General features: G+C 35.8%; 1 protein-coding gene and 1 long non-coding RNA gene across 2 annotated transcripts; both read left to right on the plus strand.

Annotated features, from left to right (window-relative positions):
• The first annotated feature begins 1092 nt into the window (after positions 1–1092).
• LOC110931272 lies at positions 1093–8314 on the plus strand. The gene is made up of 7 exons (XM_022174673.2): positions 1093–1346; positions 5540–6440; positions 6517–6788; positions 6868–6979; positions 7809–7903; positions 7991–8113; positions 8188–8314. The coding sequence occupies exons 2-7, from the start codon at positions 5745–5747 to the stop codon at positions 8312–8314; spliced, it is 1425 nt and encodes a 474-aa protein (XP_022030365.2). The 5' UTR covers positions 1093–1346; positions 5540–5744.
• Positions 8315–8404: 90 nt separating this feature from the next.
• LOC118490153 lies at positions 8405–9350 on the plus strand. The gene is made up of 2 exons (XR_004888369.1): positions 8405–8501; positions 8565–9350. It is a non-coding gene; the product is annotated as an uncharacterized LOC118490153 (long non-coding RNA).
• The last annotated feature ends 10572 nt before the right edge of the window (positions 9351–19922 follow it).

Raw genomic sequence — 19922 nt, forward strand, 5'->3', positions numbered from 1 at the left:
TATGCAGAAGATCAAGTGTCACACAGGTTAGTTTGCCCTAAAACCTTCAAGGGTTTTAGAGACCAACGCAGTATGAACTCCAGCAGTAAACAAGCTCTCACATAACCCAAGAAACCCTAAGATAGGGTTTCAGTGAACAGATCTGAACAAATATTCCCAAGATCAAGCCGATCCAAACCCTAGAATACCAGGGAAGAACCTAAACACAAACAAAAACAAAAGAATCAGAATCAAACAGCGGAAAACAACAGATCAGGAGCGATGATGCTCTGATACCATGTTAACAATCATGGTTTAAAGATGAATCAAACAAAACACAAGATATACAAACACAGATCTAGCGACAAAACGGTGACAAAGCTCTTATTTAACCCAAACCAAAACGTTACCCCCAAAACCCAGATGATCTTACAATAGTAAGATCTAACAAGTACAGAAATACAAAACAAATCTGATGATCATCCACAGATGATGATCATCTATCAAACCGTATGAACAATCTCTCAAAACAAAGGAGAGAGATCAACAACAACGAATACAGCTGCAACACTTGTGCAGAAAACCCTAGATCTAAACAGAGTGAATGTAACAACTTTGAAGAGGAGTGAATGATTGAATGAGAGAGAAAGACCCCTTTTATATCCTGGATGTGGAATATTTACACATAGCACCTCGCAGTATCAAGACGGCAATCAAAGTCCTTGCAACTTACACTTTACCCCTTCAAAATATCTGATCCATAACAACAACAATAACAGACCAACAAACCAAACAGATTAGTAACAACCAGCCCATAAACAGGCCCACTTTAACAAGAGATCAAATGGCCCAAATGGATGACCAAATAATATAACCTTTTAACAATAATCGAACCAGTTACATATTAAATGTGAAATTAGGCATCCAACCATTTACGGTTTTGCTTTTTAGTTTTTTTTTCATCACCGAACAATAAATGAAAACTTAATTACATTCACCGAACACAAACTTGCATCACCAAACAATAAAAGAAAATTTAATTATATTCATCTACCACAAAACTTAAAAACAAAAATTAAAATATTACATTTTCTTTCTTACAAATACCCTCTTTTCACAAACCCTAGCAGCCCACTTAACATTTACCCACCAGCTCTCATTACTTTCCCACCGATGACAACGACTGAAACATTATAAACCCTAATAGAAATTGGTGTTTTCAATAATTTCAGTGTTCGGATCATGTACTCTGCCATACACGACATGGATGAAGAACCAAACGTTAAAGATGGGGAACGGATGCTTCTGCATTGCGTATACGTGTTACAAGTGGAGTAGACTGCTTTCATAATTACCAGAATACACAGGTTAGTTTTATTCTTTAATTGTTATTGTGAATTGTGATATAGATGAGGCGTGTCTCGGCAACAAAAGAAAGCAACACAAATATGCTTAAACGTGAAAAAAAAACAATAAGAAAAAGTTTGCAACACAAATATGTTTAAATGTAAACTAAAAACAATAAGAATTCACTACAAAACAAGTCGTTGGATACAATGGACTTTTAGCTTATTAATACGTAATAGGTTAAAACCTCTTCTATTACATCACTTTAATTAGTAAAATTTGATTTTTTTTTTGTTATTTTAAACATGTGCAATCATACAAGAGGAAAATGAGAATCTTAAATTTAGAAAACTAAAAACAAAATAACGGTGAATTATTTTTTTTTTCACAAAAATGGTAAAGTTTAAACAATGAAAAAAATCGTGCGAGGTGGATGGAAATGAAACAGGGAATGCATTTAATCCAGCGACCCTAATTTAGGGGCTGTTTGTTTACCTCTTAATAAGCCTCTTAATGTTTGTTTCACGAGCAGATGTCTGAATGGTTCAGACATGTGCCTCTGAATGGTTAAGATTTATACAAAGTCTGAATGGTTAAGACCTCTAATCTGAATTGTGGTCAGACATTTGACTCTGAACGGTTAGGCATTATACAGGCTCTTAATGGTTCAAACCTCTTACTGGTTCAGCACTTAATGGTTCAGACCTCTTATTGATTCAGCACTTAACTATTCAGAAGTTGCCAAACAACCCCTTAATCATAGGTGTCAATTCCTCACAATTTTGGTTTAAAACAAAAAACTCTAACTAAAACATACAAAGGGCTGGATAGAAAGTTAAACATAAACACAAAATATATGTTTTCTCTCTTCCTGCAGTATCAGAGCTTCAATCCTCACACGCGCTCCACCATTCTTTCCCTTTCGTCTTCTTCTTCCTTCCTTCCCCCTTTATCCCTCTGTATTCATTCCACTTCGAGCTAGGTTTCAAAAAACCCAAAACAACACTTCTGTATCTCGCTTTCTGACTGAAACACATAGGCAGAATGTAATCTAGACTAGGTTATGTTTATTATGTATTTATTATTAGATAAATGGTCACAAAGGCAGAAAACAAAAGTCAACGGCTGTTATTTAGCGCTTATGACAGTTTTCTGGTACCCTAAAAGAAGGGTATAACCACCTTTTTGTACCGTTTCATAGGCTATATATATGCCCAAAATTGTAAAGATACGTTGAACAAGTTCATAATCCAAAAACAGTCTGCTTTGACTTTCGTTGACATCCAAAGTTGACCAATTTAAAAGTAAACAGATCAAATACACACACCTAATATCACTTATATATTCAATATAAGATAAATGTAACTTAAGAAGAAGAAAAATAAATTCACATATATAAAAATAGAACATACCAGTAACACAGTGCTGATTCCCGACATTCCCAATTCATAAAAGAAAGAAATGACTGAAATGCTCCTCAAAGTCGGACTAAAACAAAAAACGCTCATGTTAGAATCAGCTCGAAAGAACAGCAAAAGAGTAACTACCACAATGGTGAATCTTGAAATCCACATACGTGTTTAACACGATAGTTACAGCATATTTCATTGTTTTATAACGTTCTTGTACAACCGTGAGTGCTTTATTCAAATAAGATGAATGTTGATCCAGCTTTGGAGTTGATTTAACCGTTTCAACGAGAAAGAACGCCATATAAACTGGACAGAAGATTAACAAAGCTATTGAAACCTGAATCAGAATTAATTACAATCAGAAAAATTGTAAGAAAACTAAAAACTGTGTATTATTAATTATGCTATAGATAGTATTAATATAACTGTACTTCGAAAATGTACTCTTCTGGAAGAAAACGTGCTAGGAGATTTCCGACGACATGTGATGCAGAAACTAGGCCTGTTATCCGACTAAAAACAGTTGCACGTTTTCTATGATCAACAATATCTGCCTGCAATAATAATAGTAATAAGAAGTTTTTTGATCAAACGGTTTAGGAGCTTGTGTGCATTAAAAAGGCTAGAGTAAAGTACATGGATAGTCCCCGTGGTTAACCAGAATTTTGCATTTGGTCCCTAGCTTTTTAAAAGTACACGGAGGGTCCCTGTGGTTTGCACTTTGTAGCGCATTTAGTCCCCAGCTAACAAATCTAAAGGTTTCAGCAGGTCCAAGTTATGGACTAAATGCGTTACAAAGTGCAAACCACAGGGGCCATCCATGTACTTTTGGCAAAAGTTGGGGATCAAATGTGTTACAAAGTGCAAACCGCAGGGACCATCCGTGTACTTTTGAAAATCTAAGGACCAACTCCAAAATTTTGATCGACCACAGGGACTAGGGACTATTCGTGTACTTTACTCAAAAGGCTATCGGGGACTTTCAAACGGTTTGATGTGTTCCTCTTTAAGTTCTTTTTTATTTCACCCATTTCAAACGGGTATGGGTATGAGATTACCAATACCCGACCCAAACCCGACCCGTTGTCATCCCTTTCCTGTGCGAGGATCATGTGGCCAAACTGTGTCCCGCCCATTCTGCACATTATAAAGTCTTCAGACAAAAATTTACATAGCATAACCTCAAATTTGTTATTCTCAACTCACTGTTTTATAGATTCACATTAATAATAATAGTTAAATCTTTTTATATTAGAACGAACTCTTTATGAGTTCAATTTAACAACAGGGAATGAAAGGTAAAAGAGTATATATAACTGCAAAAAAAAAAAAAAAAAAAACTCTTCAAAATTAGACCTGGCAAACGGGTCGGGCCGGGTCGGGTTGGGTCATGGGTCAAAATGGGTCAGTTACAAAAAGGGTTGTTTAGGTTCGGGTCGGAACGGGTTCGGGTCAGAATGGGTTTGGGTTGAAAAGGTTCCGGGTCAGAACGGGTTTTGGGTCGGGTTGGGTCGGTTTGGTTAAAAAAATGGTTTTTTTTTTTTAAAAAGAGAGATTGTACATCAAGGGGAAATTTTGTCGGGTTGAAATGGGTCCGGGTGTGTTTTTAAATAGCTCTCTCTCATTCCACCATGATTTGTTCAAGTAAGCTACATACATATACACCACTTTATTATCATTTCACTTGCGGTTTACCTTATCTGTGCCCTAGAGTTAGAACAAAGTGTAGGGAGTTTGAGAATTGTTACTGCATAGATTTAGAATTGAACTGGTTAAACCAAAACGTGGATACCAGTTGCTGTTGTATGCTAAATTTTGTTTTAGATAGTCCCAAAATTTCAACTGTTAAAGAACATAGGGAGTTAGTTTCTGATAGGGGAGTAACGTAGCCAAACCATGAGATTGGCTTGCTACAATCTTGAGTCGAGCCGAGATTAAACGAGTTGGAGCCTAAAAATAAAGGATCGAACTGAAACCCGTCTCGTGCTAAAATCCGTCCCGACTAGAAACTCACCCCGTGCGAAAACTCATGTCGGCCCGAAACCCGTCCCGTGAGGAAACCCGTGCCTACCCGAAATCCGATCCGAACCAACTGCCGAAACCCGTACTGGCCGCCCGAAACTCAATCCGAACCGAACCCGTTTCCGTTTCTTTAAAACACCAACCTACATTGATCCATTTCTTTGAAGTTGTCGACCCGTTTTTACCCGAAAATATATTAGATGGAATTTTAATTGACCCATTGAGGGAAAATATCTTACCCATATAATTTAAAAAACAACCCAAAGTGGTTGTTTTAGTTCAGCCCATCCCGTTCTCATTTTTAATTATTATGCTGTTGTGTACTCACAATCTCTCGATGAATGAGCACGATTAACACTCAGAGAATCTAGAATTAGAATAGAAACTGGTGAGGAGATCTGTGCTAAACTTGAACAACATTGAAGTTGAGGCTTCAACCATTACTGACACAATAAGCTGATGCAAATATCCTTTATGACTAAAAATACCACCCTGCTCCATGAACCATAAGAAACTGTTGTAATCTAAAACATGATGCTCCTTATTGTATCCAGCCACTAACTTTTTCCATTTCCACTTAACCAACCACTTCTTCACTTTTTCATCTTTATACTTGAACATCAATAGCCGATTAGTAAAAAATTCCATCTGAAAGAACAGTTCCGAACTTGTCTTGAAATTCATAGAATGTGCAGATCCAATGTCAATTTTGACAGCACAATAAACTAAATTTGTAACTCCATATAATATTTTGTTTATTCCAAAATCATGTTGTTTAGGAAAACTAAGAAACGATTGAAGGAAGAGGGAAAAAAAGACGAGCTTCCTGACTACGTGAAAGTGGAAGTACCAAAAGATGGCAAGACGAAAAAAACCCGTTACAGGTGTCAGTTGAAAGATTTCATTTCAATTGTGGAAGGTTTAAGTGATTGGAAAGAAGATGTTATAAAGAAAACGCCTTTTGCAAAGCTGTTAGAGTTTAAGATGGAAAGTGAAAGCTTAACTCAAAAAAGGGACATGGTTAAGTCACTTGCTAGAAATTTCAACTATAAGAATTCGACCCTAATTGCACGCAAGGGGAGGGAAACCCAGGACATCGAAATTAAAGCTGATGATTTTTCTAAAATCATGGGTATACAAGATGGAAGTGAAGCTGTATTGGATAAGGAAGCGGACAATTCTTTGGTGGAGGAAGCGGGCGCTGCTGTACCACAACTTTCTGCAGAAGAGGACCCTGTAAATCAGGATCCTGTTATCGCTGAGCTTGAAAGTAAATATTGTAACGTTACGAAGAACGGAGGTTACAAAGGTATCGCCATTAAGAATGTTGTAAACGAACTCAAAAAAACTAATGACGAGGATGTTACTAAACAAACCTTTATGTTAACTGCCATGCATTACATTGTGTGTCCTGCCCTGGGGGGTGTATTGAGTAAATCTTATTTAGATTATGTGAAGGATGCAAACAGTTTGGATAAACAACCGTGGGCAACTATAGCAATGAATGATCTAAAATACGGTGTTAAGAATTTCGTTGATGGGAAAGGGGCGGAAAAAAATATTGGCGGGTGCACTTTGTTCTTACAGTTATTTTGTATGAGTTTGAGAGGGTTCCATGACAGTTTAGACTTTTCTAAGATCGACGAAAAGATGATTGAAGAATTCTACATGACATGGATGGTTAGTGAAAATAATATATATTATATTATTTTTATTAATATTATAAATTTTCTGATCTTTGTAACTGACTTTACAGATTGACAATGGTTCGGAAAACAAGAGAAGGAAACTGTTGGCAGATAAGATTGTCAATGACATGAAAAGTGTAGCTAATCTTATCAAGGCCAAGTCAGATTTATTAGATCTGGACTTACTGTTGAATCTCGATGAGTCTATTCAGGAATCTCAGAAGAAGATATCTGCTGCTGCTGTTGCGAATGATGAGATTGAGGGTGTGGAACACCTTTCTGTTCAAGATCTTGAGCCTCAAAAATGGTTGAATGATAACGTTATAAACTTTTACATTAGTTATGTGTGTAACTGTTTTTTCCTTTACCTTCGGTATGGGTTTAAATCTAATTATGTTTTTTCTTTTACCTTTGGCCAGTGAGCTAAAGATGAAGTTGAAAGATAATTCAGCACATTATCATATCTTCAACACGTTTTTTTACGTGAAGTTGCAGCGATATTTCGCGGAGAAAGATCTTTGCACTGAGAAGGTTAGTCGCAGTTCTTTATAATGATACCCGACCCTAATGTTACGGGTCAAGTTGGTGATCCATAATCCATTTAGATGTTAAATAAAGTGTGCCTTTCATTTTGATATGATGATATCAGTAAGAAGCTTTTTCCATTAATATATTTCACACGTTGATAGAAACTAAAATTCTGAGTAGATAAAAACAGAGAATAACAAGATAGTCGGCCCTATTCGAGAGGGGCTGGTCTCCGATTACAATGATATTTCAAAGTAAATGAAAATAAAACCAAGACATAGGAAAAGACTAAGACTCTAGGACTATGTATACTAAGAGTGCAGCTTGATGATTGGTTGGATAATTGCTGGACATTTCCCCTTTAGTTTCCACCATTTAAAGAGTTACTTAATTTAAGATTTGACTTGACTTGACTGGTTTGGGTTTCTATCAATACTTCCTGCCCGTAGAAACGACTTGACCTCAAGTCGAGTGGAAGCACTGCACTGAGACGTGCTGATCCCTGCTAGGGCTGCTTGGACCACCAAGTGCTGGAAAGTGGCTTGAATTTTTGTCCTGCACTCCTGCCATTACTTTTCTGATCTTGACTATCTTATGAATCATTTCTTTCAATGGGTGGCTGCACCAAGCAATAAGCCATTCAAAAGTAGGCTGACCCGCTTCATGAACCCAATGATGAGTGAAAATCGATTGAGGCTGAAGGTCAATCCTTTTAACACTTTCATCTCACCGGCAATCCTAAATAGATTCTGAGGTGCTGATCCAACAATTAGCTTATTCGGGTTCGGGTATTTTCATCACCCCTAAATTTATGATTATCATGCTTGAATAGGGAATTGTTGCAAGTCCGTTCGAGAAAGTAAGAAGGTGGTGGGGAAGAGATAATATTTTAAAGAAAAAATATCTTGTTATCCCAATCCATGAATCGTAAGTTTTTTCTAAAATATTTACATTCAACTACAATCTATTTCAAACCAGATATATTATTGATTCAACTTATTTTCTTTTATCCAGTTCTCATTGGAGTGTGCTCATTATTTGTACGCCTAATGATACCGTTAATTCAACACTTCTCCTTCACATGGATTCGTATCCTGGTTTGCATAATTCAGATAAGATTTTTAGATTTTTTCAAAGGTGAGACAAAAATAAGCCAAATGATTATTATATCGTGTTGAAAAACTGTAACCAATTTAAATCTTTGTTTTTAGGTTTTTGGAGGAAGAATCGAAGTATGCAGTTGGTGAAGTTGAAGCTAGTTGTTCAAACGCAGAAGTTGAAGCTGGTTGCTCAAACGCAGACTTCGGTAACGTTGAAGTATTTAGCATCGAGGTCTAAAACCTAATACACAATTTAATTCTTTTTTTTTAGTTTTGAAATGGAAAATTAGGATTTATGTGATTGATTTTTCTGCCAGGTTCCACATTAGCCAAATTTGTTTGATTGTGGTGTCTACGCTCTTTTATTTGTTCAGAAGTTCATTGAACATGCCCCAGAAGGAGTGGAAAACAAATATCAAAATGTGGTACGTGTTGATTGTTTATTGAGCACTCATTAAACAGCCCCTAACAATTTTTCAAAATTTCAGATTGGGAAGACGTGCTTTGGAATAAAAGAAGTTAATGATTTGAGAATTAATTTGAAAGAATCAATCAGAAAAGTAATAGCTCAACAGAAACCAAAAGAAACACGAAAGAAGAGGAAAGCAGTAGAAATTCTACAGAAACAACCGGAAGCAGTAGAAAGTCAACAACAAGTTTCAAAACCAGAACGAAAGAAGAGGCGTACAGAATTGGAAATTCTTTGTGGCCAACCAGTAGATAAGAGCAAGATTATCCAGAGTGGGGCTGTCGAGCGGACATTAAGAAGTAAAAAAGCTGTCAGGAAGGGACTAAGAAGTAAGAACTAAATTAAAAAATGATATTTCGCCAACTTTAGACATATTTAAAACGTATGTGAATTGTATTATAGAGTGCTCCTTCATTCAAAATGGAGGATGGTGAAAAGTCTTTATTATAGACTGTCACTGACTCACTGTTACTCTGTCAACGCCAGTGTTTTGAAACCCGGGCCGGACCGGGAACCGTTACCACCGGCGGTCCGGTTTACCCCCTCAAAACGGTTCTCAAAATATCCGGCCGGTTCTCAAAATAATGGTATCTTGTTTATTGGTTAACCAGATTAACCTTAATTGAAGAGTTAATCGAGTTAACCATAATAGACCATTGGTTTTGGTGACTGGAATATGCAAAGTTGAGTTGTCTCACATTGATTTTTTAACAAACGGAGTGGTATTAAGTGGCTATAAAAAACATCCACACAAGCAAAACTAGTCACTTTGATGACCGTTTTGACACATATAGCTCTTTTGTCATATTTAGCCTTCTAAATTGGGGTTCTAATTGTCTTTTTTAGTTAAAGAAAAAATATTGACTTTTTAGTTATCTCACATTGATTCTTTTAACATATGGAGTGCGATTAAGTGGCTATAAAAAAAACCACACAAGTTAAACTAGCCACTTTGAAGACCCTTTTGACACAACTAGAAGAAACGATGTTAGTTGCAAAATACTTGTACCATTTAGAAGAAAGGGATATTAATGGTTGAAATTTGCGTTTTGGGTGGGCTAGACTACATACATACATACATACATACATACATACATACATACATACATACATACATACATACATACATACATACATACATACATACATACATACATACATACATACATACATACATACATACATACATACATACATACATACATACATACATACATACATACATACATACATACATACATACATACATACATACATACATACATACATACATACATACATACATACATACATACATACATACATACATACATACATACATACATACATACATACATACATACATACATACATACATACATACATACATACATACATACATACATACATACATACATACATACATACATACATACATACATACATACATACATACATACATACATACATACATACATACATACATACATACATACATACATACATACATACATACATACATACATACATACATACATACAAAGGAGGCTCCAATATGGCGTTTTGCATAGAAAATAAATTAAGAAATGATATTTCGCCAACTTTGGACATATTTAAAACGTATGTGACTTGTATTAATAAATCTGTTCTTTATGGGTTTGTGTAGTATGTTGTGAGGTCTTTCCAACGCACAAGACCGTGTCCAAAACGGAGGTTGGATGAATGAGATACGGAGGCTCCAATTTGGCGTCTTGCATAGAAAATAAATAAAAAAACGATATTTCGCCAACTTTGGACATATTTAAAACGTATGTGACTTGTATTAATAAATCTGTTCTTTATGTGTTTGTGTAGTATGTTGTGAGGTCTTTCCAACGCAACAGACCGTGTCTAAAACGGAGGTTGGATAAATGAGATACAGAGGGTCCAATTTGGCTTCTTGCACATAAAATAAATTAAAAAACGAGTTTTCGCCATAAGATAAGAGATTGACTTTCCACTTAGCAAGACGGCTATTGAAGAGCAAAATTTATATGAACAGATTCTTTTTAAACATAATTAGAAACTGATATTTCAACATCATTTTATATAATCAGATTTTTTTTAAATATGAAGAGCAAATTCAATCATACACCTAATCATAAAGTTCAATTTTATAAATAGGGATCAAAACACAGGCAATCAAAGAGCCAACTTTATAATAGCATAACCGTTACTATGTATATTTTTACCATGTTTGTGTAGCATGAACCGAGAATGTCCGGACATTATAAACCAGCATTCATGTCAACTTGTAGCAGCTGGTGATGCTTCGAACGGCCAACAAAAAGCCCGAAAATGAAAACATCCGCTGGTAGAAAAAGCCCAAACCGGTCTTCAACAGGTTGAGGACGACTCGCAGAAGACCTACGCGAACCGCGACCACGATTCGAGAACACGGATGCGCGCCGAGTAGAGTATTAGATTGCATTAGTTGATGTCATTAGTTGGTGTAGTCAAACCATTAGTTGATGTCATAATATTAGATTGCATTAGTTGATGTCATTAGTTGGTGTAGTCAAACCATTAGTTGATGTCATCAACTAATGCAATCTAATATAGAGACTTCAACCACATGGACTGACTCCGATGAACTCCGGACATCATATCAGGTGCAACCAGATTAATGGATGCAGCACTGGGCAACACATTACCGACCATATCAGCATGACGGCGCCTCTTTGGTTGTCGAGCATTATACGACATCGAGAAACAACAAAAACCAAACAAACAACTACAACGACAAAAGCTTGAATTTATGGGTACTATATTGTAAATGATGTAATTATATAATAAGAGGGAATTTAATGGCAAACAAGAAGAAATCTGTAGAGAATTCTGTAGAGGGGATTCTATAGAGGATCCTGTAGAGGATTACACCATGTGGTTTGAGCTGTGGAGGATTCCGTAGAGGAAATCTGTAGAAGATCCTGTAGAGGATTCTAAAAAAAAAGAAGGGTATAGTTAATTTTGGTGGGAAACTTGCTTGGGAATAACTGCTTTGTGCAGATTTGCCGAATGGTCCCTGGCAGGGGCTAAACAGCAATTAACTGCACTTAAACCGAATTCAGAACATCCAGATTTCTTATGTAAGTAATCCGGACTCCTATAGACACTTCAAACCATCATACAACCCTTAGAACACAATTACATGATTTGGATCATGGTTTGTGTCTGCTAGACCTCCATGGCTCATACTAACCCTTAGTATGTGCTAGACCTCCATGGCGCATACTAAGCCTTAGTATGTGCTAGCCCCTCCATAGCGCATACTAACCCTTAGTATGTGCGTCCTAAACTTAAATCAAAACCAATTTACTATTTTTGATATACATTTCCAGACGCAAATCTTTAAGTCACAAACCAATTTAAAACACTTTATAATTATTATTCTAAGTGTATTGGATCATTACATGATCCATTTTGACCATTCTTTGAAGAAATCTCCAAAAATCCCATTTTTACCCTCTTTATTAAAGATGGAATTCGTGATTCCATTCCACTCTTTAAGATTATCATATATAAACAGGTTGTTTCTTGACCATACACAAGAAATTCCAATTCTTGTTAAATTAGACTTCTACTAAAAGTCATTTTTGTCCCTCTATTAGGCTAAATGATTACACCAATTTAAATAGCTTCATTTGCATGTTTCTTTGGCGTTTCTAACTCCTTACTACTTGTACTTCATGAATGCATGTTTCATTTGGTGACATGTTATGGTGACATGTTATAACATCATGTATTGTATGATATGATTTTATGGTATGCCTTGTAGTATGGATACTAATGAATAGAACTCATAAACCAAACTTGTGGTTTTTTTTATCACTATCATGAAAGGGAATAATATGTTTAGATAAGATACCTGGAGTGTCATACTACCTAAATCTTATTATCAGTTTGTAGAAGGTCATAAGATATAAGATTGATAAAATTATCTGACTCATATATACGATTACTTCTCAATTGATGTTATGTGAAGAGAAGAATATTTATGTTGAAAAACCGGATAAAAATTTCCATTTATCACACATGAGATATGCTCTTAAAGTAGCAATATCATTAAGAGAGTATGAAAATATTGAAATGATTTTATATTGAGTGAATTTCAAATTTTGTCATTTATCTTTATAGTGAATTTCAGGCGCTGTCTTTTATCTTTCAAATTGACGAGTCTTGTACTAAATGTTTTAAAATCTTGCACGTTATGCCCTTTAGCCCTAACATACTTAGATTTTTCTGTTAAATCTGGTCATGTGACTTGCACATGAGGGTATTATTGTCAATTCACTTTTCAGAGACTAGTTGTGTAAATAAATTAAATACCTAACCATTAAAAAAATTAAAAATAAAAAAGTAGATGTATCTCTCACATCTCTCTCTCCCATTTACCATCACCATCACCATCACCATCCACCACCTCACATCACCTGCTGCCATCACCACCACCGCACACCACCTATCTCTCATCAGCAGACAAACAAACTGGAAGACAACATTCAATATACACCAATGACTGAAACTTACCTGCATAAGGGATGAAATACAACCAAAAGGCTGGATGAAAACTCCACCTACATAACAAATTAAGAAACGCACAAATCAACATAGACCCAATAGAAAATTCTAGGTTACTATTACTGATTTCAATTCCTATATGCAATTCAACACTAAAGTGAAGATCTACCCCCGCCAATTCCGACGCTATTAAACACCAATTTCAAAACCCCTGATTCCCCAAAAACACCAGCCGATCAAAACCCCCATTTTTTAACAGCCTACAACTGACACGTGGTCTAAATGTCCTGTAGGTGCGGGTCACAATTCTGAGAACTGAGTAAACAACAATCAAAATAATTACCTGCCCGTGTGCGGTGGATGGCGGTGGTTGTGATGGCAGCAGGTGATGTGAGGTGGATGGTGGTTGTGATGGTAGATGGTTGATGTTGTTGGTAAATGGGAGAGAGAGAGAGAGAGAGAGGTGAGAGATATATTTAAGTTTTTATTTTTAATTTTTTAATGGTTAGGTATTTAATTTATTTACATAACTAGTCCCTGAAAAGTGAAATGACAATAATACCCTCACGTGCAAGTCACATGACCATATTTAACAGAAAAATCTAACTGAGTTAGAGCTAAAGGGCATACCATGCAAGATTTTAAAACATTAAGTACACGACTCGTCAATTTGAAAGATAAAGGACACCGCCTGAAATTCACTATAAAGATAAGGGAAAAGAAGAAATTTAATCTTTTATATTCGTGTGACCAAGTAAATAATGGAAAGCTATGAAGCTTGTTCGGTTATTCCATTCCCCTAAAGTGAATTTGATTATATAATGATCATTAAAATGTTGTGATCATGGACATAATTGAGAAATTTGTAATGATGATTATTTTAATAACGAGATGGACCACCAAAAGTGGCAAACTAAGAATAATGAGATGGACCACAAAAGTGGCAAACTAAGGAGTGATTGCATAACGTGATGGTTGAACTTTGAAGTTATAATATATTCTATCGTATCATACGTTTTGTATTACATACAAGCAAGTAATACACATACAATCATAAACCAGAAGTTTATGGATCATAATTATTTAATTAGTTCGCATGACCAGTTAGACCACACTAAGTCAATGATGATGTGAAACATAATGAAGAACTAGAAGATTCTTCAAGCTGATAATTAACATGTAATGTTTGCTCTCAAGGGAAATTTTATATTTGCCAAATAAAGGAGGGTGTGTATCCCTAAATATTCTGTAAGTGATTAAAGGATATGCATATCCCAACATGATACCATTTAGTGTTTTAAATCAATGCATCGTCTAAATGGTTATCAAATCCACAACCTAAAATTTGTGTGATTGTTGCTTAGTTAATGTGATAGGAAGCGTATTAATCCAGAATGGTATATTTATTTTGGTAATAATGGTGAATTCAATTCCCAAGTTATTAATGATTATTGGAATAAATGTTGAACTTCATATAGCTTATGTTTATACAAGAATTGCTTGGTTGAGACGATCGCTAAATGCTCATAATTGATTGTAAAGCCAATGATCATAAGAGCAACAGTTGATATTTTTATTTGGGTACATGTGATTTTACATGTACAACATTAATTCACATCAAGCCAATATGTATGATATTTCCCCTGTTATAGTTGGTTTTTGGTAATCAAATACGTTCCTTCTAAGATTTTGGTTGTGCGATATATGTAATATTGATCCACCACTAGCACAATGTTGGGACTTCTAAAAGGGTTGAGAATATATGGTGGGTAAAAAATAATTGTCTATGATTAAATACTTAAAGCCATTGGTGAGAGATTTGCTTACGGCTCATTGTTTTTCACTTTAGTGAATGAATGTTCCCAATATTAGGGGGAGATAACAAGCAGTTGGAAAGTGAAAATTGGAATGAATTATCATGTCATCTTGATAATTCATTTACCAATATTAAAGAACAAATTACCAGACAAGTTTACTGACCTAAATAGAGTGACTAAGTAAGTCACATAATAAACTGCTTATGCTCCAGTCATATTTGTGTCCCAAGAGGACAACAACATATTTTGTAATGAGTCTATTGCACTCCTAAATCGTGGTAGACTAGTTGATTCCAATAATAAAATTCCTCAAAAAGTGGAGCAAGTAATTAAGATGGTCAAGTCAAGGTTATAGTAATAAGATCTCCTGAAGAGACAGTAGATGTGACAACCTTGCAGTTCTTGTAAGGGTCTGGACAAATAGGTGGCACCACAACAGGTGCGACCAGCCGCCGACGAGTCCAGAGCTGTTGAAAACGGACATGTGGTCATCAGGATCTGACAACCCACTATACTTGCCCACACTGGGCGGAAGTTTGGCCCTCGCAAGTGGGGCCAAGGCAATCTCCTTGACAAATTTGGAGTTGCCAGCTGCTGACTTCGGTCTGTAGACCGACCGGTGATCATGCTTTGCAGCGCGATCATATGTTGCATGATGTTGCACCGGGGTGTAGTAGTCTTGATCCCCAAACTGGTTATAAGCCGTCTGGGAATCCCCGCAGTATGTATAGTCGTCAGGTTCGGTCCTGTCGTATGTACCGTCATTGGGATACGGCCCAAGACGGCTTAACACTGCGATGAGTAACTGATTCTATCCTATGTTCTCTTGGTAGGCCAAGGTGCTGATTCGCGTAGGTTCTGGCCCGGGATCCGTAAGTGGAATCCCCTTCTTGTAGCGTATGGACACTCACGTAAGAGTCTCTATGCGGCCCGCGCCTATCCCTAGACGCAGGATGTGTTGGTGGTAGCGCCTCGTATTGAAGAATATGCGGTACTCGTGTAAATGGGGCCGGTGTAGGCCCTCCGTGTAACGCCCTGCGTTTTCATACTTTCTATATTTAGAAACCATCGCTTGTAATCCTATTTTTTGGAAACTCCGTATTCTTGTAAATCGTTCTTTCGTTGTAATCGATGTAAAATCCGAGACTTGAATCATAATGAAATTCGTGCTTTCATTACATTTATGTCATATACGCCTTATACATGTTCATATGTTCAAAAATATCATTCATACGACACTTTATTCATACTTTGTGCTAAATGTGTTAAACTTGCAAACTTGTAATCTACATGCTACATTTACACAATTTCGACACCTAATCTCGACAAAAATACTTGTTTATGCTTATTTTATATTGTTTTTATGATTCATTTACACATCATACCCTTAAACATGTTTCTTGGACTTAAAACATCCTAAAACATACTTGAAACATGCAAATATGGAAGTATGAGGGCCTTTCTTGCCAAAAATCAAACTTGGACCACCCTGGAGGAGAGTCACGGGCTGCAACCCACTTAGGCCCAGCCTTACGCGGGCCGCGAGCCAGCCCAGCTCGCTGAAAACGTGACCAGCTTTGATTTTGGGCTCGATTTTGGTGTTTATTTGAGTTTAAACTTGTGTTTAGGGTCTTAAATGCTCACCAAACCCTATACCAACCCTTCCCTATAAAACCCAAGTGTATTCCAAGCATTTTACACTTTGCAACTCATCCAAAACTCTCTCAAATCAGGCTATAATCTGCTCAGAATCAGAAACATAATCAGAATCATCACAAGTTCTTCAAGTGAGCATATCTCACCCATTTCTGAGTCTTTTTCATCCATTCTTCTTCTTAATCACTTGGATCGACCTAAGGAATATTTCCACAGGTTTTCCATGGAAAACAAAGGTCTGGGATGTCTCCAAGAAGGCTCGTCCAAGGTTATCGGCCGATTGGAGCGATTTCTTGAATGTCATCATTTTGTTCTTCTTCCTCTTCCTCTTCCTCCGCTTCCTCTTCCTCTTCCTCTTCCTCGTCAAGACTTTGTTGTGGTTCACGCCACGCGTTTGCAAAATGATGAATGAGGGTGTTGTCTTCTAGTAGTGGGTCGAGTGTGTGGGGTTGGGTTTGATACGTTTGCGATTGAAATTGTTGAGGTTGAAACGGTGGAACGAACGGTTGGTTATGGTACGTTTGCGATTGAAAGGGTGGATATTGTTGGGTTTGAAAGGGTGGATATTGTTGGGTTTGAAAGGGTGGGACTTGGTCGGGTTCGTCTTGCAACCTAAAGCGTGTCGGCTCGCCAAGATTCGCTCGAACCTTGGGTCTTACGGGATTTTTCTTCGTATCCGAACCTCTTTTTTTCGAACCCCCACCTCTCTTGCTTGAACCTTCCATGTTTCTTGTAAAATTACTTAGATTGAGTTGGAGAGTTTTTTAATTTTTTTGTATTGAGTGTGAGAATAGTTGAAGAGTTTATTGAGTTTTTGTATTGGAATATGTTGGATTGATATAAAAAAATGGATCAAATACCATCAAACGGTCAAAAAAATTACCCAAACGGTCATTTTCCAACGTTTGAAATTCAAAGTTCAACGCGTTGTGGGTGTAACGCGTTTTATAAATAACGCGTGAAAAAATTAGAGGCGGCGGTGTTCCGTGGGCATTCAACGCGTGATGAACTTTTATAATGAGACCGCCCCGAGTGCTCTAAGAGATTTTGTTTCTATATTATAAGAACTATAAACCCTACTTGTGTTCTAAAAAGCACAAAAATAAGCCTATTTTGAGTATTCGAAAAACTCAGATCGAAAAGCATGTCTTGTGTTCCAAAGTATGAGAACAATAATCTGATTTGAAAATTTTGGGTAAAATGCCACCTTTGAAAAATAGAGGGGATGAAAATCCCTTTTTTAATAACCAATGTGTAAAAATTTAATTTCTGATCCATCCTTTGGAGATGTATGTATAACAGGGAAAACATAGAACACTGAGTAGAGATTATGAATATGTGTACTAGGATATGATGAACAAAAGTGTTGAATCTGTATGGTTGAAGATTGGTAGAATTCCCAGTAGAGAGTTAATCATGCTGATAACGTGATAAAAACCAAAGAGAATCAGGGATAAAACTAACTTCTTCATTATTCAACATTACAATATATAGATGAACATAGCTATAAACCCTAAAGCCCATAGGTAATGAGTTGGGCCTAAAATGTCTGGTTTATAACACTTTTAAATTATATGACTTTAGGACCCCAAAAAATCATCCATCATATTAAATAGTTTTTTTAGGACACCGGTCTAGTAGAGTATATTATCAAAGGACCCCAAAAGTTCATTAGTCTTATTAAATAGTTTTTAGGACCCTCTTTTACAAGCGTCCCACAGAAAAGGTCCTAAAAAGCCATTTTTGTTGTAGTGACTTTTAGGTTTGCCCAGATATGTTTGGTTAAAACTTAAATCCCATCGTGACCCATTTCTAATTTTATATGAAAAATTTAAAACACATCTTGACTCATCGTTACTTATTTCCTAGGCTCATTGTGACCTTTTTTCATTTCTAAGATGACCCAAAATAAATTAAATGAGTTGTTATTGCCAGGCCTAACAGTGAATATCTATCGAGATGAAGTGATGAGGGACAATAGTCAAAGTGGAGTCTTCTAACAAGAGGATTAGCCCTTCTTTTATAGAAATGGAGGTGTGCAGGACATGTTAGGCCAAATGGGGTGGATTTTATCTGGGCTTATGGCCAAATGTTAACTGACCAATTTAACACCATTAAATTCAGGGACCATATTTGAAACAAGTAGTTCTTTCGGAGACTTAATCTGTAAAAATTAAGTTTAAGACCCAAGTTTGTTATTTTCCCCTAAACACAAGGATAAAAAAGTGTGTACTTTACCCTGTTTAATTACCAAGTTCCCCACCAATCACCGAACTACTCGAAGCCGGTTTTCGTACGCTATTAGGTCAGAGAACGAAACCCATTATGGTTATTTCGGGCTGAGCTTAGGTCAGTCCGTGTTTATTTCTCGGTTTTATTGGGGTTGAGTGATAGATGCTCACCCGTGGTTTCCATTGGTTATGCTTTGTCGCCACATGCTAAGTTAAAGACATAGTTAAGAGTACAATATGTGTCTAACCAATTTAAGGATAAAAATAAAGAGAAAGATGACACTATAAACAACTAATTTACTTCAAATATAATCAAACATATAAGTATATCGTTAGCTACTTAAAACTGTATTTCAAAACCTAAAATAGTTCATTTCTTGAATCTATGAATAATCAAATTTATATAATTTTTACTATGCACTTTGGAAATAATTACAGCTTCAAAACCTATAATAGTTCATTTCTTTAATCCATAAATAATCAAAAAACCTAAAATAGTTCATTTCTTGAATCTACGAATAATCAAATTTATACAATTTATACTATGCACTTTGGAAATAATTACAATATTTCTAACCCATTTAATAATTGAACTTCAAAACATAAAAATAGTTCATTTCTTTAATCCATAAATAATCAAAAAACCTAAAATAGTTCATTTCTTGAATCTATAAATAATCAAATTTATACAATTTTTACTATGCACTTTGGAAATAATTACAGTATATTAAACCCATTTAATAATTGAACTTCAAAACCTGTAATAGTTTATTTCTTTAATCCATAAATAATCAAAAAACCTAAAATGGTTCATTTCTTGAATCTATGAATAATCAAATATATACAATTTATACTATGCACTTTGGAAATAATTACAGTATTTCAAACTCATTTAATAATCGAACCAGTTACATATTAAATGTGAAATTAGGCATCCAACCATTTACGGTTTTGCTTTTTAGTTTTTTTTTTTCATCACCGAACAATAAATGAAAACTTAATTACATTCACCGAACACAAAACTTGCATCACCAAACAATAAAAGAAAATTTAATTATATTCATCTACCACAAAACTTAAAAACAAAAATTAAAATATTACATTTTCTTTCTTACAAATACCCTCTTTTCACAA

The sequence above is a fragment of the Helianthus annuus genome, chromosome 3 (assembly GCF_002127325.2).
Source record: "Helianthus annuus cultivar XRQ/B chromosome 3, HanXRQr2.0-SUNRISE, whole genome shotgun sequence".
NCBI classification, from domain to species: domain Eukaryota; kingdom Viridiplantae; phylum Streptophyta; class Magnoliopsida; order Asterales; family Asteraceae; genus Helianthus; species Helianthus annuus.